Raw genomic sequence first — 21,246 nt, 5'->3', positions numbered from 1 at the left:
AGCAAATCAATGAGCAATGAGATGACAGTGATGGCAGTAATGACAATGTCTACTTAGTTCTCTAGAAAACAACCCCATGAAAATAATTTGATAAAATGAGCTGCTCTTGTATTAAAATGAGTATCATGACTACAAATTGTTAGCAGTCATATTCATAAATAAAGCCTAGTGCAAAGGATCCTCAGAGAACTGATATCTGAGCTTTTAAATGTTGGGATTGTACAAGATACAGAGAAGATCTGGGCCGGAAGAGCAGCTGAGATGACTGGCACTGGAAGAGTTAGCTACTGGGGAAGACAGAGCAGCACTGAGAGGCAGGGACTGGAAAGAAACATCACTTTCCAGACATTTCTCGGACTGTTTTCTTCACCATCCAGAAAATCAACAGATGGATGGAGAATAGAATCAGGTGGTTAACAAATTTCCTAGGAAACAGAAAACTTTTGTTTTCTTGCTTATAGCCTTTATTTTACCCAAAGTAAATTCTAATTTACTTTGCTTAATTTTTTTAAAGCACATTAATTTTGTTCAAAAATAGTTTGAGAAAATTTTATTGTTGCTGCAGTTTTTATAACACATACACAGTGACACAAAATCTTTTTTTATGGACAAAAAACCCCTACCTCTTAGATGCTGAGAAGGATGAGAATAGAAAACAGTACAGTGGGTGGAACACCTGCCTTCCTTATGGCCAACTCAGTTCAATGTCAGGAAGAACACCCTTCCCCCACAAAACACCATTCAGGAATCATCCCGGTGCACAGAATAAACCCTGAGCACACTAGACACATATGACCCCAGAAACACAAAAGAAAATTTAAAAACCAGATAGAGTGGAAAAGGATTTGGGAGTGAAGAGAAAAGGTTCACGGGACCAAACGTATGCTGACAGAGAGAAACTGGGTTCTCAGCAGTAATGAGAATGTGCAGAAGGATGGATACAGAAGCTGAATAATACTGCACAGCTAAAACCTATGCACTCTTACAAATCAATGTTACTTCTCTTTCTATACTATTTATTATTCAAGTTTGATGCCTGAGTTAACACTAGCAGGCAAAATGATAAGAATAAGTTATAAAATACAAATGCAGCATCATAGAGATTAATTCCAAAAATGAAACAGCTTTTTTAGGCTTAGGTGAGCTTATATCTCAAAAATATTCTTTATTTCTACATATATGTATGCACAGTATGATGAAAACCAGTAAAACAGAATTGATTAGTTTCTACCTTGTAAGCAACAAATAAATGGCAGCACCTTTGAAATTTTAATTTTGTGTTCTTTTTAGAGTTATTTTACTTGATTTTAACATATTTCAAAATAAAACTTAATAACAGAATAGAAAGTACCAACAGGGTAGCTAAATAGGGAAAATGAAAGAGAGAATTTTAGGGATAAAGCATACAAAAAGAAAAGCAGTTCCTCATGGTTGCCACCATCATTAATCATAGCAACATCTGATAATAAGCCACACACTATGAGTGAACGCCATGCACTGTTCTAAACATAAATATACAGACATATTTCATTTCAGCATGACCTATAAAGGCAAAGCTAGTAAAAACTATTATTGTTTTATACATGATGAAACTTAAGCACAAAGATGTTAAGGCTCTAAAGATTTACTGCAAGCCTTATAAAAGTCTGTATCATGTATCAGAGCTCACATTCTACACCTACCCTATTCTAAACTCCCCACTGTGGAGTCAGCACTGCCCTTTCTTCCAACACACAAAGCATTTGGCAAATATATCTGCCTAGGGCCAGAGAGACAGGATAGCAGGTAAGGTGCTTGCCTGGACACACCTGACCAGGTTCAATCCTGAGCACCCCAGATGGTCCCCGGAGCACTGCCAGGAGTGAACTTGAGCACCATTGGGAGGAAGGCCTGAGCACAGCAAGGTGTGCTCCAAAAATAAACAAAAAGTCTAACCTACCTAGATATCAAATGCTTTATTTCTCAACTCTGAAAACTCTAGGCCAATGTAGCTTATCCTATTTACCCAAGAAGGCCATAAGATCCCAAAGGACTAGTGCTTTCTTTTCTGGATGAATAAAATAAGGATGATTAGTCACAGAGAAGCCCCATGACCTACTTAGATTCGGCCTAGAGAGATACCTATTAGGCTCCAGAGAGAACTATGAATAAAATTAGATAAAAATACTGACTCAGGTAAATATTTAATTTCTCTATATTTCTTATTCAAAGCACTGTCTCAGACATTCCAGTTCTTCTACACAGCACTAAAAATAGGAACTATATCTTGCTAAAATTCATCTCTGTATCCAGAGTAGAATCTTTGTTTTAGCATTTCATAAATGTTTATGAAATTTAACTCACTAATAATGCTTGATTTTCTTGGGTCATCCCAAGAAAATATATATAAAAACTTTTTTCCAAGCTGAATATCATTCACATTTAAGATTTTCATTACCTGTAGCTGTGTGTGACTGTGACGTAGGATAGATCCTTTCCATTCCAAGAAAATGATTCAGATGCTTTTCCCGTTGCAAGGGAAAGACCACTTTGGTAATAGCATTCGTGATTCTTCTCCATTCTAATATCAAGCCTGGCAAAGGATGTAATGCCTTTAATTTATTTAAAACATCCTGTCAAAGAAAGAAAATATGATGTATTATTATCCAAGTTCCATATGAAAGTATAATCCCCTATGTAGGTAACTAATATGATCTTAAGATTAAATTTGATAGTTTTAATACTATAACAGCAAGTAAAAACAATTTATGGGGACCAGAGCAAGGTACAGCAGTCAGGCATTTGCCTTGCACGTGGTCAAACTAGGTTCAATCCCCAGCACTCCATGTGGCCCCACAAACCCACCAGGACTGATCCCTGCTCACAGAGCAGGAGTGAGCTCTGAGTACCACTAGTGTGACCCCAAAACAAAACAAACGAACAAAAACGATTTATATCAATCCTCAAGATAAAATCAGTAAGACATCAAGGTAGCAAAGTAATTGCCAACCCACATACCACTCGAGAGTTTATACCAATTTTTTTGTTTTCTATATATTTTCTTCTTCATTCTTGAAGTGATTGATAGTTTGCATTTTTATTTATTTTTTTTGCCTTTTTGGGTCACACCCAGTGATGCACAGGGGTCACTCCCGGCTTTGCACTCAGGAATTACTCCTGGGGTAATTCCCCAGGTATGCTCAGGGGACCATATGGGATGCTGGGAATCAAAACTGGGTCGGCTACGTGCAAGGCAAATGCCCTGCCCGCTGTGCTATGGCTCCAGCCCCAGTTTACATTTTATTTTTTTGCCCTAGTACCTTTAATACTTAAATCAAAAATATCAGAAGGCGTTAACTTTACAATCAAATTTTCTACATTTTGAACCTTTCATGAATCATTACAGAATAGAGTTCTGGTATAAAAGCGCCATTTGAAAACAAATGAAAAGCAATATAACAAAGCTCTGAAAACTTCCCAGAGGCAGAGAAGTCAGTCAATAATATTTAGGTCAAATTCCACAGAAGAGCAACTTGGACTGCTCTCCATGGCAACAACACTACACTTCCTGTCCTTGCTTTTCCATTAAAATCTGTTTTAAACAGAAAATTAAGCCCCTAGTTTAAAGGAAAAATGTTAAAATCAAGCTCTTTTCCACACTCCCATGCATATACTTTTGCATAGATAGTGAGTGTAGTAATTTAACTTTGAAATTGTCTTAAAACAAAGTTGCCAAAAATTTACCATTTTACCTTAAAGCTGGGGGGAAAAAAAATCCCTTTTAATTATATTGGCTGGGAGGTGGTGGGGAGAGAAGGAGAGGGTGGGAGTTTCCCAAACAGTGCTCAAGAAGCCCTAAGATCAGGCCTTGAGGTTTGCTCGAGCCCTATGATGGTGCCTGGGGGGGCCAAATGCTTTAGTCCAGTGAATGAGGAGACTTATGGGGTGGTGTTCAGGAGCCATATAGTATCAGGAATCAAACCAGGAACAAGTGGTTTAATTGCCATACTATCTCAATTCTCCAATTTCTTTCACTAAAAAAAAAAATTCTTCCAGGGCCAGAGAGTACAGCACGTAGGGACTCTTGCCATGTATGTGGTCAACCTGAGTTCAATCCCTCACACTGCACATGCTTCCCCACAAGCAGGGACTAATTCCTTAGTGCAAAACCAGGAATAAGGCTTGAGCACTTCTGGGTATAGCCCCAAACCAAATATTGAAACAAATAATCTTCCATACCACTGTTCCTGTTCATATATATATCATCTTATACTAGCAATTCAGAGTGGAAGATGTCAATAACTAATGCATATTGGTCTGAGTTTATAAACCATTATACTCTTTTTGTCTTTGGGTTTTGTTTTGTTTTGTTTTACCTAGTAATGTAGCTAATTAAGTTCACAAGATACCTGAAAATCAGAGACCCCAAGTTGCCACTCATGAACTGTTCCTCCTGCTACTTATTGAGCTCCTGAATGGCCATGATCCCAGAGGCACACAAACCAATCTCAGAACCCAGGTAGGGGGATATACTGGGGTTCTTGTGGTGGAAAATGTGCACTGGTTGAAGGGATGGGTGTCTGATCATTGTATGACCGAGACTTAAACCTGAAAGCTTTGTAACAACTGTTCTCACGGTGATTCAATAAATTTTTAAAAAATTGAAAATCATCTAAATCAATTGCCTACATTTTGAAATTGAGATTTCATTATAAAAAATTCATATTCAGATTTCTGACTTTCCTTGAGGAACTATAACTCAGATTATGGTTCAGCTTTTCCATGCTGAATGTCTCTACAGATTTTGTGGAAAATTGAACCACAACCAATTTGTTCTTATCTGAATTAGTTTATACGCTGAGTTGCCCTGGACTATGATTTCATCTGACTCTTCCAAGACACCATAATGCAAACACTAGTTTGGGTGTGCCCCGGAGAGCACCTTACTAGTGCTGAACTGTTTTCCCAGCTTTAGCTTCTGTCCATTGTCGTTCCCTCTTCTGGTGGCACCCAGAGTTTTCTTGCTGCTTTGGTTTTTTATCTCTCCATTTGGTGGTAACTTCAGCTCCAGAAATAAAACCTGCAGTATATTAATGTTTCTTTAGTCAAGCATCAAACTGAAAGAACTCTCATTCTTAAAAATTTACTTTAGGGGCTGGAAGGATAGCACAGCAGGTAGGGCGTTTGCCTTGCACGTGGCCAACCTGGGTTCGAATCCCAGCATCCCATATGGTCCCCCAAGCACCACCAGGAGTAATTCCTGAGTGCAGAGCCAGGAATAATCCTGAGTATCACTGGGTGTGACCCAAAAATCAAAGAAAAACAAAGACAAAAACAAAATCCATTTGACTTATTGGGGCTGGAGCGATAGCACAGCAGCTAGGGCATTTGCCTTGCACACAGCCGATCCGGGTTTGATTCCCAGCATCCCATATGGTGCCCTGAGCACCACCAGGAGTAATTACTGAGTGCAAAGCCAGGAGTAACCCCTGTGCATCGCTGGGTGTGACCCAAAAAGCAAAAAAAAAAAAAAAAAAAAAAATTCGCTTTAATTTTAGAAAAAACAGTATATACGGTTGAACGTGGGTTGCAAGGAAAAACCAAGAGAGCAAAAGAACTTTCCTATTCACTTCTACAACTATATGTAACTACTTCTAGGGATGGCTCATTCTATAAATATTTACTAAATTCCATCTATGATCTGGGCTAATCTACTCATAGAGCATGTTTCTAGAAGCCTTCTTTATAGCCTTCCTAGTTTACACAGAAGGAAAGGAGTTGCATAAAACCAGAGTACGACACCCCCAACTATTCTGGCTAACTGATTTACAAATCATCTATGTTTAAATAGACACACAATCATTTTTAACTCAAGATCTCTATTGCCATGATACAACCTCAGCAATGTCATCAGAACTTGTGAAGGAAAAGGAGTGGCCTGCGAGCTGATAGGCCTGAGTCTCGAGGGCATCCAGCTTGGCCTGCATTATGTGCTTCTGACTTTCACACTCTGCGGTGCTAAAGCCAATCCCATTCAGTTCTAATAAGGCCAAGCAGTACTGAGATGGCATTTCCACGTTATGGAAAACATCTGGAAGAAAAAAGTAAAAATCAAATATTGATTTGCCAACTAAGCCACTGAGAACAGCACCATTACTTAAATATCCTAGAACCCTAGGAAAACCCAGACACTCCTAAGCAGTGTCACCAAAGCACCAACAAAAGACTAAATGATACTTTTCATTTTCTACATAAGCACTGAACAAGCGCCTCTTCTACGCAAAAAACATACTTAGCAAGCTTATAAATAGTGTGGATTACAAGATAATGCATTCCTCCTGAACATAGGCATAACACTTTATACTGATTTTATATTTCACATTTATACTTACATTATATTATATTATATGTATAGTCATTTTATACTTTTATTTTATTTTGACAGTTAAATAAAAATGTATAACATTTTTGCTTCTACTTTTGGCAAGAGCAAGATAACCAATCTCATCTGTTAAACTGATCCTAAAAGTTTATTCCCTAAGATTATTTCTGGTATTTCTGGTCCCATGGTAAGCATGTTCACTCAAACAATGTGAAAGTTTATATTTCCCAGTGTTCTTATCAAGAGCACAGGATTCCTAAAGTGAAAATCAAGCTATGTTCTATCGGCTGGAATTTTTGTTGTTGTTGTTGTTGTTTTGCTTTTGAGCCATACCCAGCTGTGCTCAGACTTACACCTTCAATGCTCAACAATGCTCAGGAAACTACATGAGGAGCAGGGAACAGAACCTGGGTCAGTCGCATGCAAGGCAAGTTCCCTTCCTGTGGCATTTAACAATTCTCTAAATCAAAATTCCCCCAATATTTATTGGATTATTTGCCAATATATATATTGGCTGGAGCGATAGCACAGCGGGTAGGGCATTTGCCTTGCATGCGGCTGATCTGGGTTCAATTCCTCTGTCCCTCTTGGAGAGCCCGGCAAGCTACCGAGAGTATCCCGCCTACATAGCATAGCTTGGCAAGCTACCCGTGGTGTATTCAATAAGCCAAAAGCAGTAATAACAAGTCTCACAATGGAGACGTTACTGGTGCCTGCTCGAGCAAATTGATAAACAACAGGACGACAGTGATAGATAGATAGAGAGAGAGAGAGAGAGAGAGAGAGAGAGAGAGAGAGAGAGAGAGAGAGAGAGAGAGAGAGAAGTGGATGGAGATGGAGTGGTTGGACCACTCCTGGTAGTACTCAGCACTCACTCTAGCTGGGGGCTCAGGGGACAATATACAGTGCTGGTCAACAAACCTGGGTCAGTCATGTGCAAGGCAAGCACATTACTCACTGACCTATCTTGCTGGGCCTCAAAGATATTTTTAATAAAAGAATAACATAGGGGCTAGAAACAGAGAGAGAGAGAGTAGTTGAATAATCAAGGCTCAGCAAAATTGTTAAAGCAAATCCTTGCCTTGCATGCTACAAGCCCAGATTGATCCCCAGCATCACATAGCCCCTGAGCACTCTCAGGAGTGATCCCTGAACAGAACCAGGAGTAAATTTTGAGCATAGGCAGGTGTGGTCCAACCCAGCTTCTCACATCTCTCAACCGCCATTCACAAAAGAATTGGCAGATTAGAGGGCTTCTCATTTCTGCAGGAAGACAGAGTGAGACTTTGTGTGTCTAACAGCTTTGTGTGGCTATTTAATGCAATAGGAGCCCTAGACCATCTAAGACTGCAGAAGCCTCAATCCTAGCTGCCAAGGCAACAGACACATCAGGAAAATTTTTACTGTCTTTCAAGTTTATGAAAGTTCTCAGGGGTGAGGGGGCATTTGCAATTTACCCTGATGTACCCTGGCTCCTCTCAGGGTCAGAAGAGCTACAAATGAAATAAACCTGACCTGTTCAACAGTCAGTCAGGACAGCAACTATTCTCTGCCCTCCCCCTAACAGAAAGTAGGCCCTGCCCTGTAATGCCATAATGGAAACCAGTCTCAGTGTTAGCCTGTGAAATGAGGTGACATGATTGGCATTGTTTACCTGAAATCCATAAATGACTGAAGTTTGGCCAACTGTAACAATTCTTATCCTTATTACTGAGAATATGGAAAGGAACAGATTCTAAGGGAAAGATGGGGTTATTCTTATAGACATTTTTAATAATGAAACTGAATTGTGCTAAGATTAACATGGTAAAGTGTGGTAAAGTGCCAGGTGAATTTAACTGGTCACTTTAAATCTCGCCCATTGAACAGGTATCCAATCAAAACAGATATTGCAATGGCTGGGGGTGGGAGGTGGCAGCAGATAAAAGACCTCCACCCACCCCTACCAGACTTTCTTGCATGCTATCTCTTTCATTGCATGTGCTCTGATGGACTACAGGATCAGGTAAGGCTGTGCACTCAGAGATGGCAGAGTACAGGCCTCAGAAGCCAAGGCAGGGGCAGAATATAGGGGGCTTGGGTATACTTGAGAAAGCTCAGGTGCAGGCAGGGCTCAGGTACAGGCTCAGACACCCAGGAAAGCTCTGGTGCAGGTTCAGACACCCAGGAAAGCTCATCAGGTGCAAGCTCAGACACCTGGGAAAGCTCAGGTCCAGGCAGCGACAAGGTGCTAAGCACATCTGCACTTATATGTTCATCGCAGCACTTTTTACAATAGCCAGAATCTGGAAAAAACCCCAATGCCCTAGAACGGATGACTGGTTGAGGAAACTTTGGTACATCTATACAATGGAATACTATGCAGCTGTTAGAAAAAAGGAGATCATGAATTTTGCATATAAGTGGATCGGCATGTAAAGTTTCATGCTGAGTGAAATGAGTCAGAAAGAGAGAGACAGACATAGAAAGATTGCACTCATCTGTGGTATATAGAATAACAGAGTGGGAGACTAACACCCAAGAATTGTAGAAATAAGGACCAGGAGGTTGGCTCCATGGTTTGGAGGCTGGTCTCACATTCTGGGGAAAGGGCAACTCAGAGAAGGGATCACCAACTATAATGTAGTTGAAGGCCATGCGGGGGAAGGATGTTGCAGGCTGAATGAGGGCTAGAGACTTAGCACAGAGGCCTCTCAACACCTTTATTGCAAACCACAACAGCTAATTAGAGAGAGAGAACAGAAGGGAATGCCCTGCCACAGTGGCAGGGCGGGGTGGGGGGAGATGGGATCGGGGAGGGTGGGAGGGATGCTGGGTTTACTGGTGGTGGAGAATGGGCACTGGTGAAGGGATGGGTTCCCGAACTTTGTATGAGGGAAGCATGAGCACAAAAGTGTATAAATCTGTAACTGTGCCCTCACGGTGATTCACTATTTAAAAATAAATAAATTTAAAAAAAAAAAAAGAAAAGAAAAGCAAGTTCAATGTGATGCTTTATAAAGTTCAAATACAAGCAAAATTAAATATAGTTTGATTTTGTACAATGATTTTAAATTTTTAATGAGAGAAAAATAAACATAAAATGGTGTGTATATAGAGATACAAGAAATATAAATGAAGAACCATGTTTACAGTATAGATGTGAATTAATAATTATTTAAATAATGGACACTAAAAATTATGATTAATACAAAGCTATGATGCCAAATGAATTTTAAAAACAGTGAGATACTCAACGGTAAGTCATACACTTTGAATGTGTGAGATCTCAAGTTTAATCCCTAGCACTACAAAAAGTAAAAACAAAACTCTACCTAGAAAAATCAAATCATTTAGTTCAAACCATTCTAGAAAAGACTTAACTGACCTACATGAGAATAGGAAATTCAGTCTTGTCACCTAAAGCAAAGATAATCTGCTAGATTTTTATTTTATATTTTTTAATGTAGGAGTACTGCTATTTATTTATAAGCTGATTGAATTGGGCATGAACTCCACATTACATTTTTTAAAAAATGTTTTAATTGAATATCCATGAGATAGATAGACCATTACAAAACTGTTCATAATTGGGTTTCAGTCATACAATGATCCAGCACCCATCCCTCCAGTGTACATTTCCCACCACCAATGTCCCCAGTTTCCCTCCCACCATGCCCCAACACCCTACCCTCCACCCCCAGCCTCCCTCTATGGGAAGCAATTTCTTTCTTGCTCTCTCTCTCCTTTTCCTTTTGTGCATTATGGTTTGCAATACAGGTGCTAAGAGGTTATAGTGTCTGTTCATTCAGTATTTTTATCGGGACAATAAGGATGGACTAGCTTTTTAATTGGGTGGCAGCTTTGGGGTATGGATGTGACTACCAAGCCTTCCAGAAGTATAAGGAGGTGGGAGAAGGTAGCCCATCCCAACCCTGAGAAAGCCTGGAGATTTCAATCACAAAACCTGCAAACAGGAACTTTTAGCAGATTATATCTTGGTGAGGTCTGTCCTGAAAGGGTGAAGTCAGGCCAAACGTATTGCAGCAATTTGGAATAGTGGAAGCAAGTGGCTGCCAGGGACTCTGTTTGGGTGGGCACCAGGCACACCCGCTCCCCTATGACTACCCCAGTCTGTTCAGCTTTGTGCAGGCCTGAGATTAACTGCAGTTTTTGATCTCTTTCAAGATTTATTTATGGGTCTCTAAAACAATGCCAGTAGTAGAGCTTATATGGTGGCACTGGAGTTGGTTCACAGGGGTGACTGTCAGTACTCCGAGGAGTATTAGGAAGTGGGGAAAGGTAGCCCATCCCAAATCCAAGAAAGTCTGGAGATTTCAGTCACAAAACCCGCATACCCGACTTTTCAGCAGATTATATCTCAGTGAGATCCAACCTGAGTTGGTGGAATCACTCTGGGAGTATGGTGGCGATTTTGGATTGTGGAAGCCAGCAGGTGCTGGGGGCTCTGCTTGAGTGGGCTCCAGGCTGACACGGCCCCCCTCCCCCGCCCCAATTCAACCCAGTCTGTTCAGCCATGCTCGGATCTGAGATTAATTGTAGCTTTTGATCTCTTTCAAAATTTATAAATGAGCTTGTATAGCTGAGCCGGAGGTGTTTTGTGGTTATGGTTCCCACATACCTAACTTTGGCCATTTAATTTCTTGAGAAACTTGGTCCCAAGTTGTTGGGGTCCAGCCAAAGGCACACTGGCAATTTGGGGTATCAGAAAGCCTGAAGGCACTGTCAAGATGCTGATGCACTCACCCCACAGTACAGGTTGACCTGCTGGTGGCACCATACATACATGTTATATTTTTAACACCCAAACAAAAGTCAACTCTCCACTAGATGTGAGAATGAGAAGGAAAAATCGGTAAGAATTCTAAGATAGGGCTTCTTTTTCAGTACCATGAATCATACCCATGCATACTGATGCATGAAGGTATGCATTCTTATCACTGAGCTACATTTCCAGCAAGGTAAAAACCCTGGAGGTCCATTAAAATAAACGTATTTTCCAATCAAAATCTAAAAGATTTTTATTTTCTCTTCAAAACCTTCCCTTTGTCAAGGTACAAAGTGTGACAGTCCTGATCCAGGAATACCTTTTGGCAATTTTATACTCTTAGCTTTGGTTAGGCAAAGACAGAGCCTTAGAATGTTTGTACACTGATAAGGACCCTAACCCTCCAATTGGACAACATTGGTCACTGGAAACTGAGCAGTGGAAACCTGTAATTACTTCTCCCTCATTATCACAGTAAAAGACACACCCTTAACAATGTCTTTGCTATTTTGTATACATGTGATATATGGCCATGCATGCTCATTGCATATTACTCAGCAGTTCATGTTCACCCCTCCCCCTCTTTTCCCGGAAAAAGCTAAATCTGTATGAACTTTTAAGTCTTAAATTAAGTCACCCTAACTCTACTCAGCACAATAACCTCTCTCTTCGCCTTGGGTTGAGAGAAGGGGACTGGGTCACGCACACAGCTCTGTGCTCAATGATCACTTCTGGAGGTGCTCAAGGAACCATATGCAGTGACAGGGACCAAAGGAGGATCCACCGTATACAAAGAAAGCCCCTTAATTCCTGTACTCTCTGTCCAGACTATCTTACCTTATTTATTTATTTGTTGTTGTTTTGTGGCCACAACTGGCTGTGCTCAGAGCTTTTTCCTGGTTCTGTGCTCAGGGATCAATCCTAGAAGTGCTCATGGGACCATAGAGGGCACTGGGGATCAGACCTGAATTGGCCATGTACAAGGCAAGCATCCTACCCTTTTTATTTTAATTTTTTAAAAAAAATTTAAATTGAAATTGAAATTCTATGGTTTGCAATACTTATAATAATGATTTCTCAAGCACATAATTCCAATACCACACCCATCACCAGTGTACCACGCCCTCCCCAAGAACCCAACAACCCTTCCAGTCATTCCCCACACAACTTGTGTGGATCAGTTCTCCCATTCCTTTGCCTTTGGGCATTCATTACTACACTGCTGTGTGTCTCTAAGTCCCACATTAATGGAGCGTTCATTCTGTACCTGTCCCTTTCCATCTGACTGACTTCACTCAGCATATCCCCCTTAAACGTGGCTAAATACATACCTATTCTTAGTCCATAACTCCATAAAATGCCAGGGACATTGATCTTACCTTGAAGGTTTTCCTTCTTCAACAAAGAGTTAAGTTGATTCATGGCGTTGAAGATGAGGATAGACTCCACAGATGCCCTGTATCTCCCAGAATGCTCAGTGTTCACATTCAGGCCCAGGCTTTGAATTCCTTGGCCAGTTTCTATCCCTTCCAGGAGTGGAAGCTCATGAGGAAGAAAACTGGTAACTATGCTGTGAAGGGTTGGCTCCTTAGAATCAGGATCTAGTAACCAGCATGCCACCTGAGTGCAAAAGCAATATGTATATTTTCTTGATTTCTCAAAGACATTCCTGCATAAAAGAATTTTAAAGGAAAAGAAGAAAGCTTATGTCCAATCTCACTTAATTCCTGCTCAGTGGTCTTCCCATGAAAGGAGAAGGAAAAAATAACTGCAACAAGATTCATTTTTGGTTATAAAAGGAAATGCAGTAATATGGTAAACATCCAGTTTAGTTATTCCTATAGACCTGTTTTAAGAAAGGGTATATTTTTTCAGAGTGAGCTGTCATAACTGATGGGAACTATGGAAAGATCTTATATTTACAAAAAGTGACTATCCAAATACAGAGTATTTTAATGATTTTGAAATTTGGTCTCTCCAATAATTTTAAAATTAAATTTAGGGGCTAGAGCAATAATACAGCAGGTAGAGTGCTTGCCTTACATGTGATTGACCCAAGTTCAATTCCCAGTACCACATATGGTCCCCCAAGCCCAGCCAGGAGTAATTTCTGAACACAGAGACAGGAGTAAGCCCCTAAGCACAACCAGGTGTGGGCCACAAATAAAATTAACAAATTTTTTTTTTCTTTTTGGGTCACACCCAGCAATGCTTAGGGGTTACTCCTGGCTTTGCACTCAGGAATTACTCCTGGCAGTGCTTGGGGGACCATATGGGATGCCGGGGATCGAACCCGGGTCGGCCGCGTGCAAGGCAAACGCCCTACCCGCTGTGCTATCGCTCCGGCCCAACAAATTATTTTTTAATTAAATATATAAAAATTAAGTAAGACTTGAAACCTTAGGATCTTCATAACTTTGTTCTAAGGAGATGCCACAAGACTGAAGAAGAATTTTATAGCTCTGAATGAAATCATAGATGATAACAGAACGTTCTTTGTCAGATTCTTTGTGAAAACAGGACTGAAGATGCCACATTCTGTCTTTCACAGTCAGCCTTGGATCCAGAGAAGGTGCAGCCAAACTGGCACTAATTTCTTTTAAAAAATAAAAAGAAAATTAATTACATGTATTCTTTTGAACAGCAATCTAAAAATCTTTAGTAAAAAAATAATAACTGAAAAAGACTCAAAAAGTCTAAAAGACTATTTCCATGTAGCCAATAATTCAACATGCCTATATACAGGTCATTCAGGATATATAGAAAAAACATTTAATAGTATAAAAATTATCTGGGGGTTATATAATTTATAATTATTTAGAGTAGAAAATCCTTAAGATCAAGATTTCATAAAATTATGGTGCTCAAAATGAGAAGATAATGATAGAAAAGGTATTTTGAAATTAATTTTTTAAAATTCCTTTTAATGGGAGATTAAATCAAACATATTATCCATCTAAAATAAAGTCAAACATTAAACTAACTACTTACATAACCTATATGCCTGAAACAGCCAATATGTAGCACTGTTGTCCGTTGTTCATTGATTTGCTCAAGCAGGCACCAACCTGGGCTTGATCCTGGCACCCCAAATGGTCCCCCAAGCCCTGCCAGGAGTGATCTCTGAGTAGAGTCATGAGTAAGCCCTGAGCACTGCTAGATATAACCCAAAAAGCCAAAATACTAAGTTACTATCCTAATAAAGATTACATTAAAAACTGTATGGTGACTTAGTAAAATAGCGATTACTTACCAGAATCCTTTTGTTCTTTCTGCAACGAAAAATAGTAGGCATCCCTTCCACCCCAACATACAGCCAATCCTACCACCAAGAGATCATCACAACCTTTAACAGGAAATCCGTCATCTCTAAGAGTAGTTTCCTGAGGTGAGTTAGCTAAATAAATCAAAAGCAAAAGGAGTAAAAACTCAATGACTGAAGCCATTAAATAGTTAAATAAAAAAAATTTATTGGAGAGACCAAATTTCAAAATCCTTAAAACATTTTGTATTTGAATAGTCACTTTTTAGTATATATAAGATCTTTCCACATTTCAGTTAAGACAGCTCACTGAAAAAACTATATACTATTTCTTAAAACAGATCTATAGTAATAAGCAAACTGGATGTGAATGAGAAATTTTCAAACAGAAATAAGATTATCAGAATAGCGCAATGTGATATATCAACAACCTGAGGCCCATGCTTTGCAAGTGGAGTTCAGTGTTTAATTCATAGCACTGCCTGGTCCCCTGAGGACAGCCAGATACCACTATCCCCCCAAAAAAATTTATAGGAAATTCAGTAATTCTTAACATTAATAAACTACAGAAAATTCAAATGTTTAATTCTTCATGAAGAACTAAGTGTGATTCTGCACCTTAAGTCAACATTTTTCTAAAATGCTGATCAACTTTACAAAGACAGATGAGAAACCGATCAATTTTATTTAAATTAATGGGGCTGGAGAGGTAGTAAAGCAAGGTGGGAGCTTGCCATGCACATGGCCAACCTGGGTTCAATCAATCCTCAACATCCCATATGATGTTGCACCACAAGAAATAATTCCTGAGTGCAGAGCCAGGAGTTAGGTCCCAGCATCACTAGGTGTGCCCCCCCAAAAAATTACTTAAATTTATATCTCTAATATCTGGAAATTATCTGGGACACAATGATTAAATTTAGGAGAATTTATCTAACTGCTAGCATAGAAAATGACCTCAATTTTGTTTGTGATATAAAAGAAAACTCCACAATGATAATACATAAAACTTGTTATTAACATGCATTCCATGAATGCACGAATGGAAAATCAAATACTTGATCCATCATGAATGAATACAAAGATTTTTAAAATGTTATCAAGATGCTATAGAAGTTAGGGCACACACACGGCTAGCATGCACCTGGCCAATATTCAATTATTCAATCATGACTCCACAGGGCCTCATCACCAGATATAACCCTGGAGAACCTCAAGCACCCCGAGGTAGCCTGCTGTTCCCCACGATGGCAGGGTGGAGCAGCATCCTCAGCCCTAGCATTGACCACTGCCTGGCTGACTATCGCTAGAAGTGGCCAGAGCCCTCTAAGCATTGCTTGGGAGGCTCCCTCCCACCCCCGCCCCCCGCAAAATTAGACCAATCTCTGGTTTCCACCAGAGACTACATCTATTCCCCGTAACACAGAATCCTTATTGTCATGAAGACAAGATAAGAACATACATGGATTATCATATTCGATTCTCTCAAAACCTAGAGGTTTGTGGAATCAGTATCAAAAAAATGGGGAAGGAGGTGTTGGGTTTACATCCGGCAATTCTCAGGATTTAGTCCTGGTGATCTGCACTTAGAAATTATGCTGATGGTGCTGGGGGACCATATGGGATGTCAGAAATCAAACCTGGGTAAGTCATGTGCAAGGCAAACACCCTATCCACTGTATTATTTCTCTAGCCCCATGTATAAAATTCTTGACAACCAATGGAGGCATAAATTCTGACTAAAGTGAGTTCTGGAAAACTTAATGTGCATGGTGAACACTATAGTGTTTATATGCTATTTACTTCTGTAATTATATAAAAAGTATATTTTAATAAAAATAATTAATTAGCAATGATTACTAATAAAAACCATGTCATACCATTAAAGGTATGCACATTCAAATGCTGTATCATCTTCATTTCTATATACACAGCTTAACATACAATTATAGAACAAATTCTGTATGTAATCTATTTTCTGAGATATACTGTTTAATAGTAAAGATTAGCAGAAATAGGTAGGTGACTTCCTCCAAGCATCACAAGGTTAAGAGGCCAAGAAAGGTGATAATCAAAGCGAAGGGTTCTAGAGTGAAAAAGAGACAGGTCATTTGAGAGACGTGTTAATGACATACCCAATAATTAAGCTGCAAAACACTATTCCAATTGCCAGCTATACCAACTGTGGTGGCCCAGAATCAGTACACAGAGCCACATTATCATTGACCCCGGAGACAAAACTAGTCTGCAACTCCCTGCTGGGCACCTATAATAAGGAGTTGCTATAGGAAGGCTATTTAGAAGGGCTCTCTGTCCTACTTAGAAGACAGATGAGTTGATTAACTGCAGATCAGCGCCAGACGAGTGAGCAGAGCACTGTCAGTTTTGTTTTTTTCATTCTCTCATCTCGAGCTCTTGATCTGAGTTGTCAGTTCTCCCACCCTAGGCCCCCCCATCTCTTATAACAAAGGGTAATTATTACTAAACTATTACTATATAGTATAAGATCTCCATAGGTAGATCCTAAATAAGAGAAAGTTACTAATCTTTGGATAAATCTATTAAATTTACTCTCCAATATTGAAAACCCAAGTCTCATCTAAGTTTACTATGTAAAAAATATAATATTTTTAAAAAAATCTAAAGGGGAAGGCTTTTATGGGAGTAAGATGGTATTGGAACTTTATGGGAGGTAATAAATCCTAAATATTTATATAAAAGAGCAAATTCTATGGTATCATAAATCATAAATCAATAATAAATCAATTAAAAGTATATACTAATCATAAAGGATATATGAATCGTTAATCAATTAAAAGAACATACTATACCAAGGGAGAAGAGAATCTTACCTTGCTTAAATCTACCACCAATTGTAGCACTTTTAGATGATGTCAAATTGCTGACCTTTTCACAAGCCAGTGAGATGGAAAATCGATTTTTGCATTGCCACTCCTTAATGAATGTTTCAAAGAGACTTTGGTCACTTGCCACATCAATTATGGCCAGACTTTCCGAACTGCATGAGGATGCAGTTAACTGCAATTCATCTTGTGATAACTGCAGTGAAAAACTTGTGCCTTGAGTAAGACTGTTGTTTCTGAAAATACTTCTACACTCAAAACTTAAATCAGGCTTTTTAATATTTGAAGGTGATTCCAATGAATGACTTTCACCAAGTTGTAAAATGCTACTAGTTTTCTGAAGTTTTACAGATGTTCCACAAACACCTGAAAATGCCAATTTAGAAGCAGATGCTGGCATGGGTGTAGGAGGAATGAGACCATTATCATCAATACAGTTTTCTTTATGTGGCAGGAGAGATGAGGTTTTGCTGTGAGTGGCATTGTTCTCCATGATGTCCATCTTGCTCGTTGCTTCTGTATTAGAGGATAATAAAATTCCACACACTTGATTTGACTCCAAATTCAAAATCACTTCTTGCCTGTCATTTAGCTCTGTATGTTTTCCTTTCTGTATATTTAGCTCTACACTTTCTACAGGACTTGGCACTTTATCTAAAATCCTTTGTAGTCCTGTACTCAAATCAAATGATGACTCTGACCATATAAATGATTTGTTTTGCCTTGTCCCAGAGAATATGTATTTTTGAGACTTTTCATCTTTATCACTTTCAATTCCTTCTCTATGAAGATAATCCTTATTTACAATTGCTGGATCACTGAGTTCTAATGGCCTAAGAGATAATGCAGTATTAAGTTTCTCTTGAGTAGGAAATACATCTCTATTTTCCAAAACTTCAGCCATCTGAGCCGAATCTATTTCTGAAAATATAATAGACTCATCACTAAAACAAGTCAACAGTTGCTGATTATCTTGATTCCCATTTGACTCCTCTCGTTGAAGACACAGAGAATTCTTAAAATGGGCTGATACTATTTCAGAAGGATCTAAAGGTTTTTTTGCTTGTTCATCAGGTTGTTCTTTTACTGTGCAATCTTCACTGAAGCTATCAAATAGTAAACTATCACTCAAATTCAAACCTGTTTCACAAACTGGCAGACATTCTACCTCCATGCCAGTGGGAGTTGACTTTTGAGGAACCAGAGGTATAACTGGCTTAATAGTTTCTTGTGTCCGATAACCTTGAAGAAAACTATTTAATTGGGAGTCAGTAACAGAATGTTCATTCCCTTTAAAACAAGGGCCATTTTCCCCAATTAGTACCGGAGAATATAAAACTGGGCTTTCTGGAATCAGGCTATCAGTGGCCTGTGAATCAGAGCTCTCTTTCATATCTCCTATTTTAAGTTTCAAATGATCTGCATTTGTTACTTCTGAGAAGTGTGAATTTCTAGGAAAAGCTATTTGAATCTCCTGTAAAGAGCTCATTGAGCTCTTTTTGTCAAAGCTCTTTTGCATTATTCCTTTTGCTAGGTTGGAGTTCTTTGTTTCTTCTTTAGCATTTTCAATTGTCATCTGTTGTATTATTTTTTCTGACTGAGTATCCAGATACAAGCTATCTTCAAAATCTGAGCCTAAGTTAGAAACCCAATTATTTTTACCTCTGTTTACTGTATAAGCACTTAATTTTTCCTGTACTTCACATGTATTCAAAAAATTTTCATGTTGGTTTCCAGATTTATCAAATGTTTCAGCTGGCTGAAGTACTTCACTAGGTATATCAGTGCTGCTTATTTTATCTCCCAATACTTGAAAACCATTTGTTTTCTTTTCCCTGGTATTAAACTTGATGTTTTCACATTCAGTGGCATTTAAGTCTCTATTTCTATAACTACTGGCTGTCTCATAGGGCATTTGTCTCTCTATTATTTTTTCTTTGGCATAATTATTTATATTTTTATCAGACTCATTTTTCAAACTCTGGTTAGTTGGATGGGTATCATGGTGTTTCACATTCTGGTTTTTTGAATCATTTTGCACTAACACACTGTTTACATTTTCTGACTCAACAACAGCTAATCCACTTCCATTTTTACTAACCACACTAGTGGCTTGACAGGTCACTGCTTTACTCAAAGGTTCTGCTATAGTCTGTTCTGCAAGAATGTCATTAGCAGGGGGTCTGTTCTGTGAACAATTTTGTTCTTGTGCTGGGAATGAACCTTTATTATGTTGTTCCTTGCCGCAAGAGGATGCCTTTTTAGCAAATGGCTCTGGAGTTCTGAATTTCATATTGCTCTCATCAAAGGTAAATGAGTTTTCACTCTGAATGGGATTGGACATGGGCTGTTCTTGTAAATCAATTTTAGACATCCCAGTGCCTTCCACTGGGCTCCTGTCTCTCAAACATTTTAAACGTTTACTCGGTTTTGAAGATCCGTTGGTTTTACTAATCTTTTTCAAACTGGAAGTTTCTTTTTCAGTTTTCTCAGATGAGATGGTCTGAACAGCAATCTTACCGCTTGGTTTCCTCAAAGAGGTACCTAACTTATTATTGATACTCAAAGAAGCCCGTTTTCTTGCTCTCGAAAAGCAATGTGTTTGATGTACCTGATTGCCTTTCTGGTGCTTATAACAAATAGACTCTGTATGCTCTCCACTTTGATTTAAATCTTGCATTGTATTTGACGGATGCATAACAGAAGAAACATGAAATAATGTATAGCTTTTGTTCCTTGATAATGCATTACTTTTTTCCTTTTGTCTCTTATGAAAATGCTTAATTTGAGGTACAAGTTGATGTTCCTTTACTTCTGACTCATTGCTGGACAATGAATTAGATTTTGAAAGGGAATGTGGATTCCACTGCACTCCCATTTCCATTAAATCCTGTTGCAGAATCATATTGGCTTCTTCAACTATAAGAGCTGCTGCTTCTCTTTCAGTCAAACCTTTTTTTCCAGTCACCCAAATAGTTCGCATGTTCCGCCTTTCTTCAGCTGCTTCCTCTTCCTCATCCACTGCCTTCCGGGCACTTTTTGAAGATAGGAAAAGAAGTGAATTAATGCATTCAAGTAATAAATATTTACTACGCATAAATCTTTAGTTGTTCTAGGAGCAAAAGATGCTCTCAGAGTTTATATTATAGATAGGGAAAAAAAATGTTTAAAATGCAATCTTTGTGAACCAGTGATAAAAGAACCAGGAAAGGTGGGTCACTCTCATTTTTTTTGTAATAGAAACGTGAAAGAAAACAAAAGCTCAGTATCAGTAACTATTTTTCAGGCAACAGGCTTGAGTTATAGGATACATTTAAGATCTTGACAAACTAGATAATCAAAAGTAAAAATGTACCCATTGGTATGCAAATATATACCTTTCTAATTTTAGAAATAAAATACTGGTGAGTAAAATAAGAGAGAAAAAAGCAACAGATACAACAACATACATAAACATCACATAATACTTTACAATAATTTAAGGTAATTGAAATCAATCACTAAAATCAGATTAGAAAGCAAAACAAATTTAGACCTAAGCATGGCATACCAAAAAAACTATACTTAAAACAAAGTGATTTTAAAATTTTTTTTAAAAAAAGGAAAAGGCAGGAGCAATAGTACAGCAGGGAGGACATTTACCTTGCACATGGTCAACCTGGGTTCAGTCCCCAGCATCCCAAATTATCAAAGATAATCACCCCAGGTATGGTCCCAAACTAAAGCAAACAGGGGCTGGAGTGATAACACAGCGGATAGGGCATTTGCCTTACACACGGCCGACCCGGGTTTGATTCTCAGCATCCCATATGGTCCCCCGTGCACCACCAGGAGCAATTCCTGAGTGCAAAGCCAGGAGTAAGCCCTGTGCATCACCGAGTGTGACCCAGGAAGTCCCCCCTCAAAAAAAAAAAAAAGAAACTAAAGCAAATAAAACCAAAAACGGATAAACAAAGATATCCCCAGTCAAAGAGAAACAATTGGGGGGAAA

General features: G+C 38.8%; 1 protein-coding gene across 1 annotated transcript in view; it reads right to left on the bottom strand.

The window, feature by feature from the left end:
* Positions 1 to 21,246, bottom strand: part of POLQ (DNA polymerase theta) — a 105,441-nt gene that overhangs the window by 38,744 nt on the left and 45,451 nt on the right. The window contains exons 17-23 of the mRNA XM_055129486.1: positions 17,244 to 20,290; positions 14,383 to 14,526; positions 13,529 to 13,725; positions 12,509 to 12,749; positions 5,877 to 6,070; positions 4,922 to 5,059; positions 2,438 to 2,612 (exon numbers count right to left, since the gene is read on the bottom strand). Of these exons, the coding sequence (XP_054985461.1) occupies positions 2,438 to 2,612; positions 4,922 to 5,059; positions 5,877 to 6,070; positions 12,509 to 12,749; positions 13,529 to 13,725; positions 14,383 to 14,526; positions 17,244 to 20,290 (4,136 nt within the window). The remainder of the gene's footprint in view (positions 1 to 2,437; positions 2,613 to 4,921; positions 5,060 to 5,876; positions 6,071 to 12,508; positions 12,750 to 13,528; positions 13,726 to 14,382; positions 14,527 to 17,243; positions 20,291 to 21,246) is intronic.

Source organism: Sorex araneus, chromosome 2 (genome assembly GCF_027595985.1).
Source record: "Sorex araneus isolate mSorAra2 chromosome 2, mSorAra2.pri, whole genome shotgun sequence".
Classification (NCBI taxonomy): Eukaryota; Metazoa; Chordata; class Mammalia; order Eulipotyphla; family Soricidae; genus Sorex; species Sorex araneus.
The sequence above is the reverse complement of the archived record's forward strand: the minus strand, read 5'-3'. Positions and strand labels throughout refer to the sequence as shown.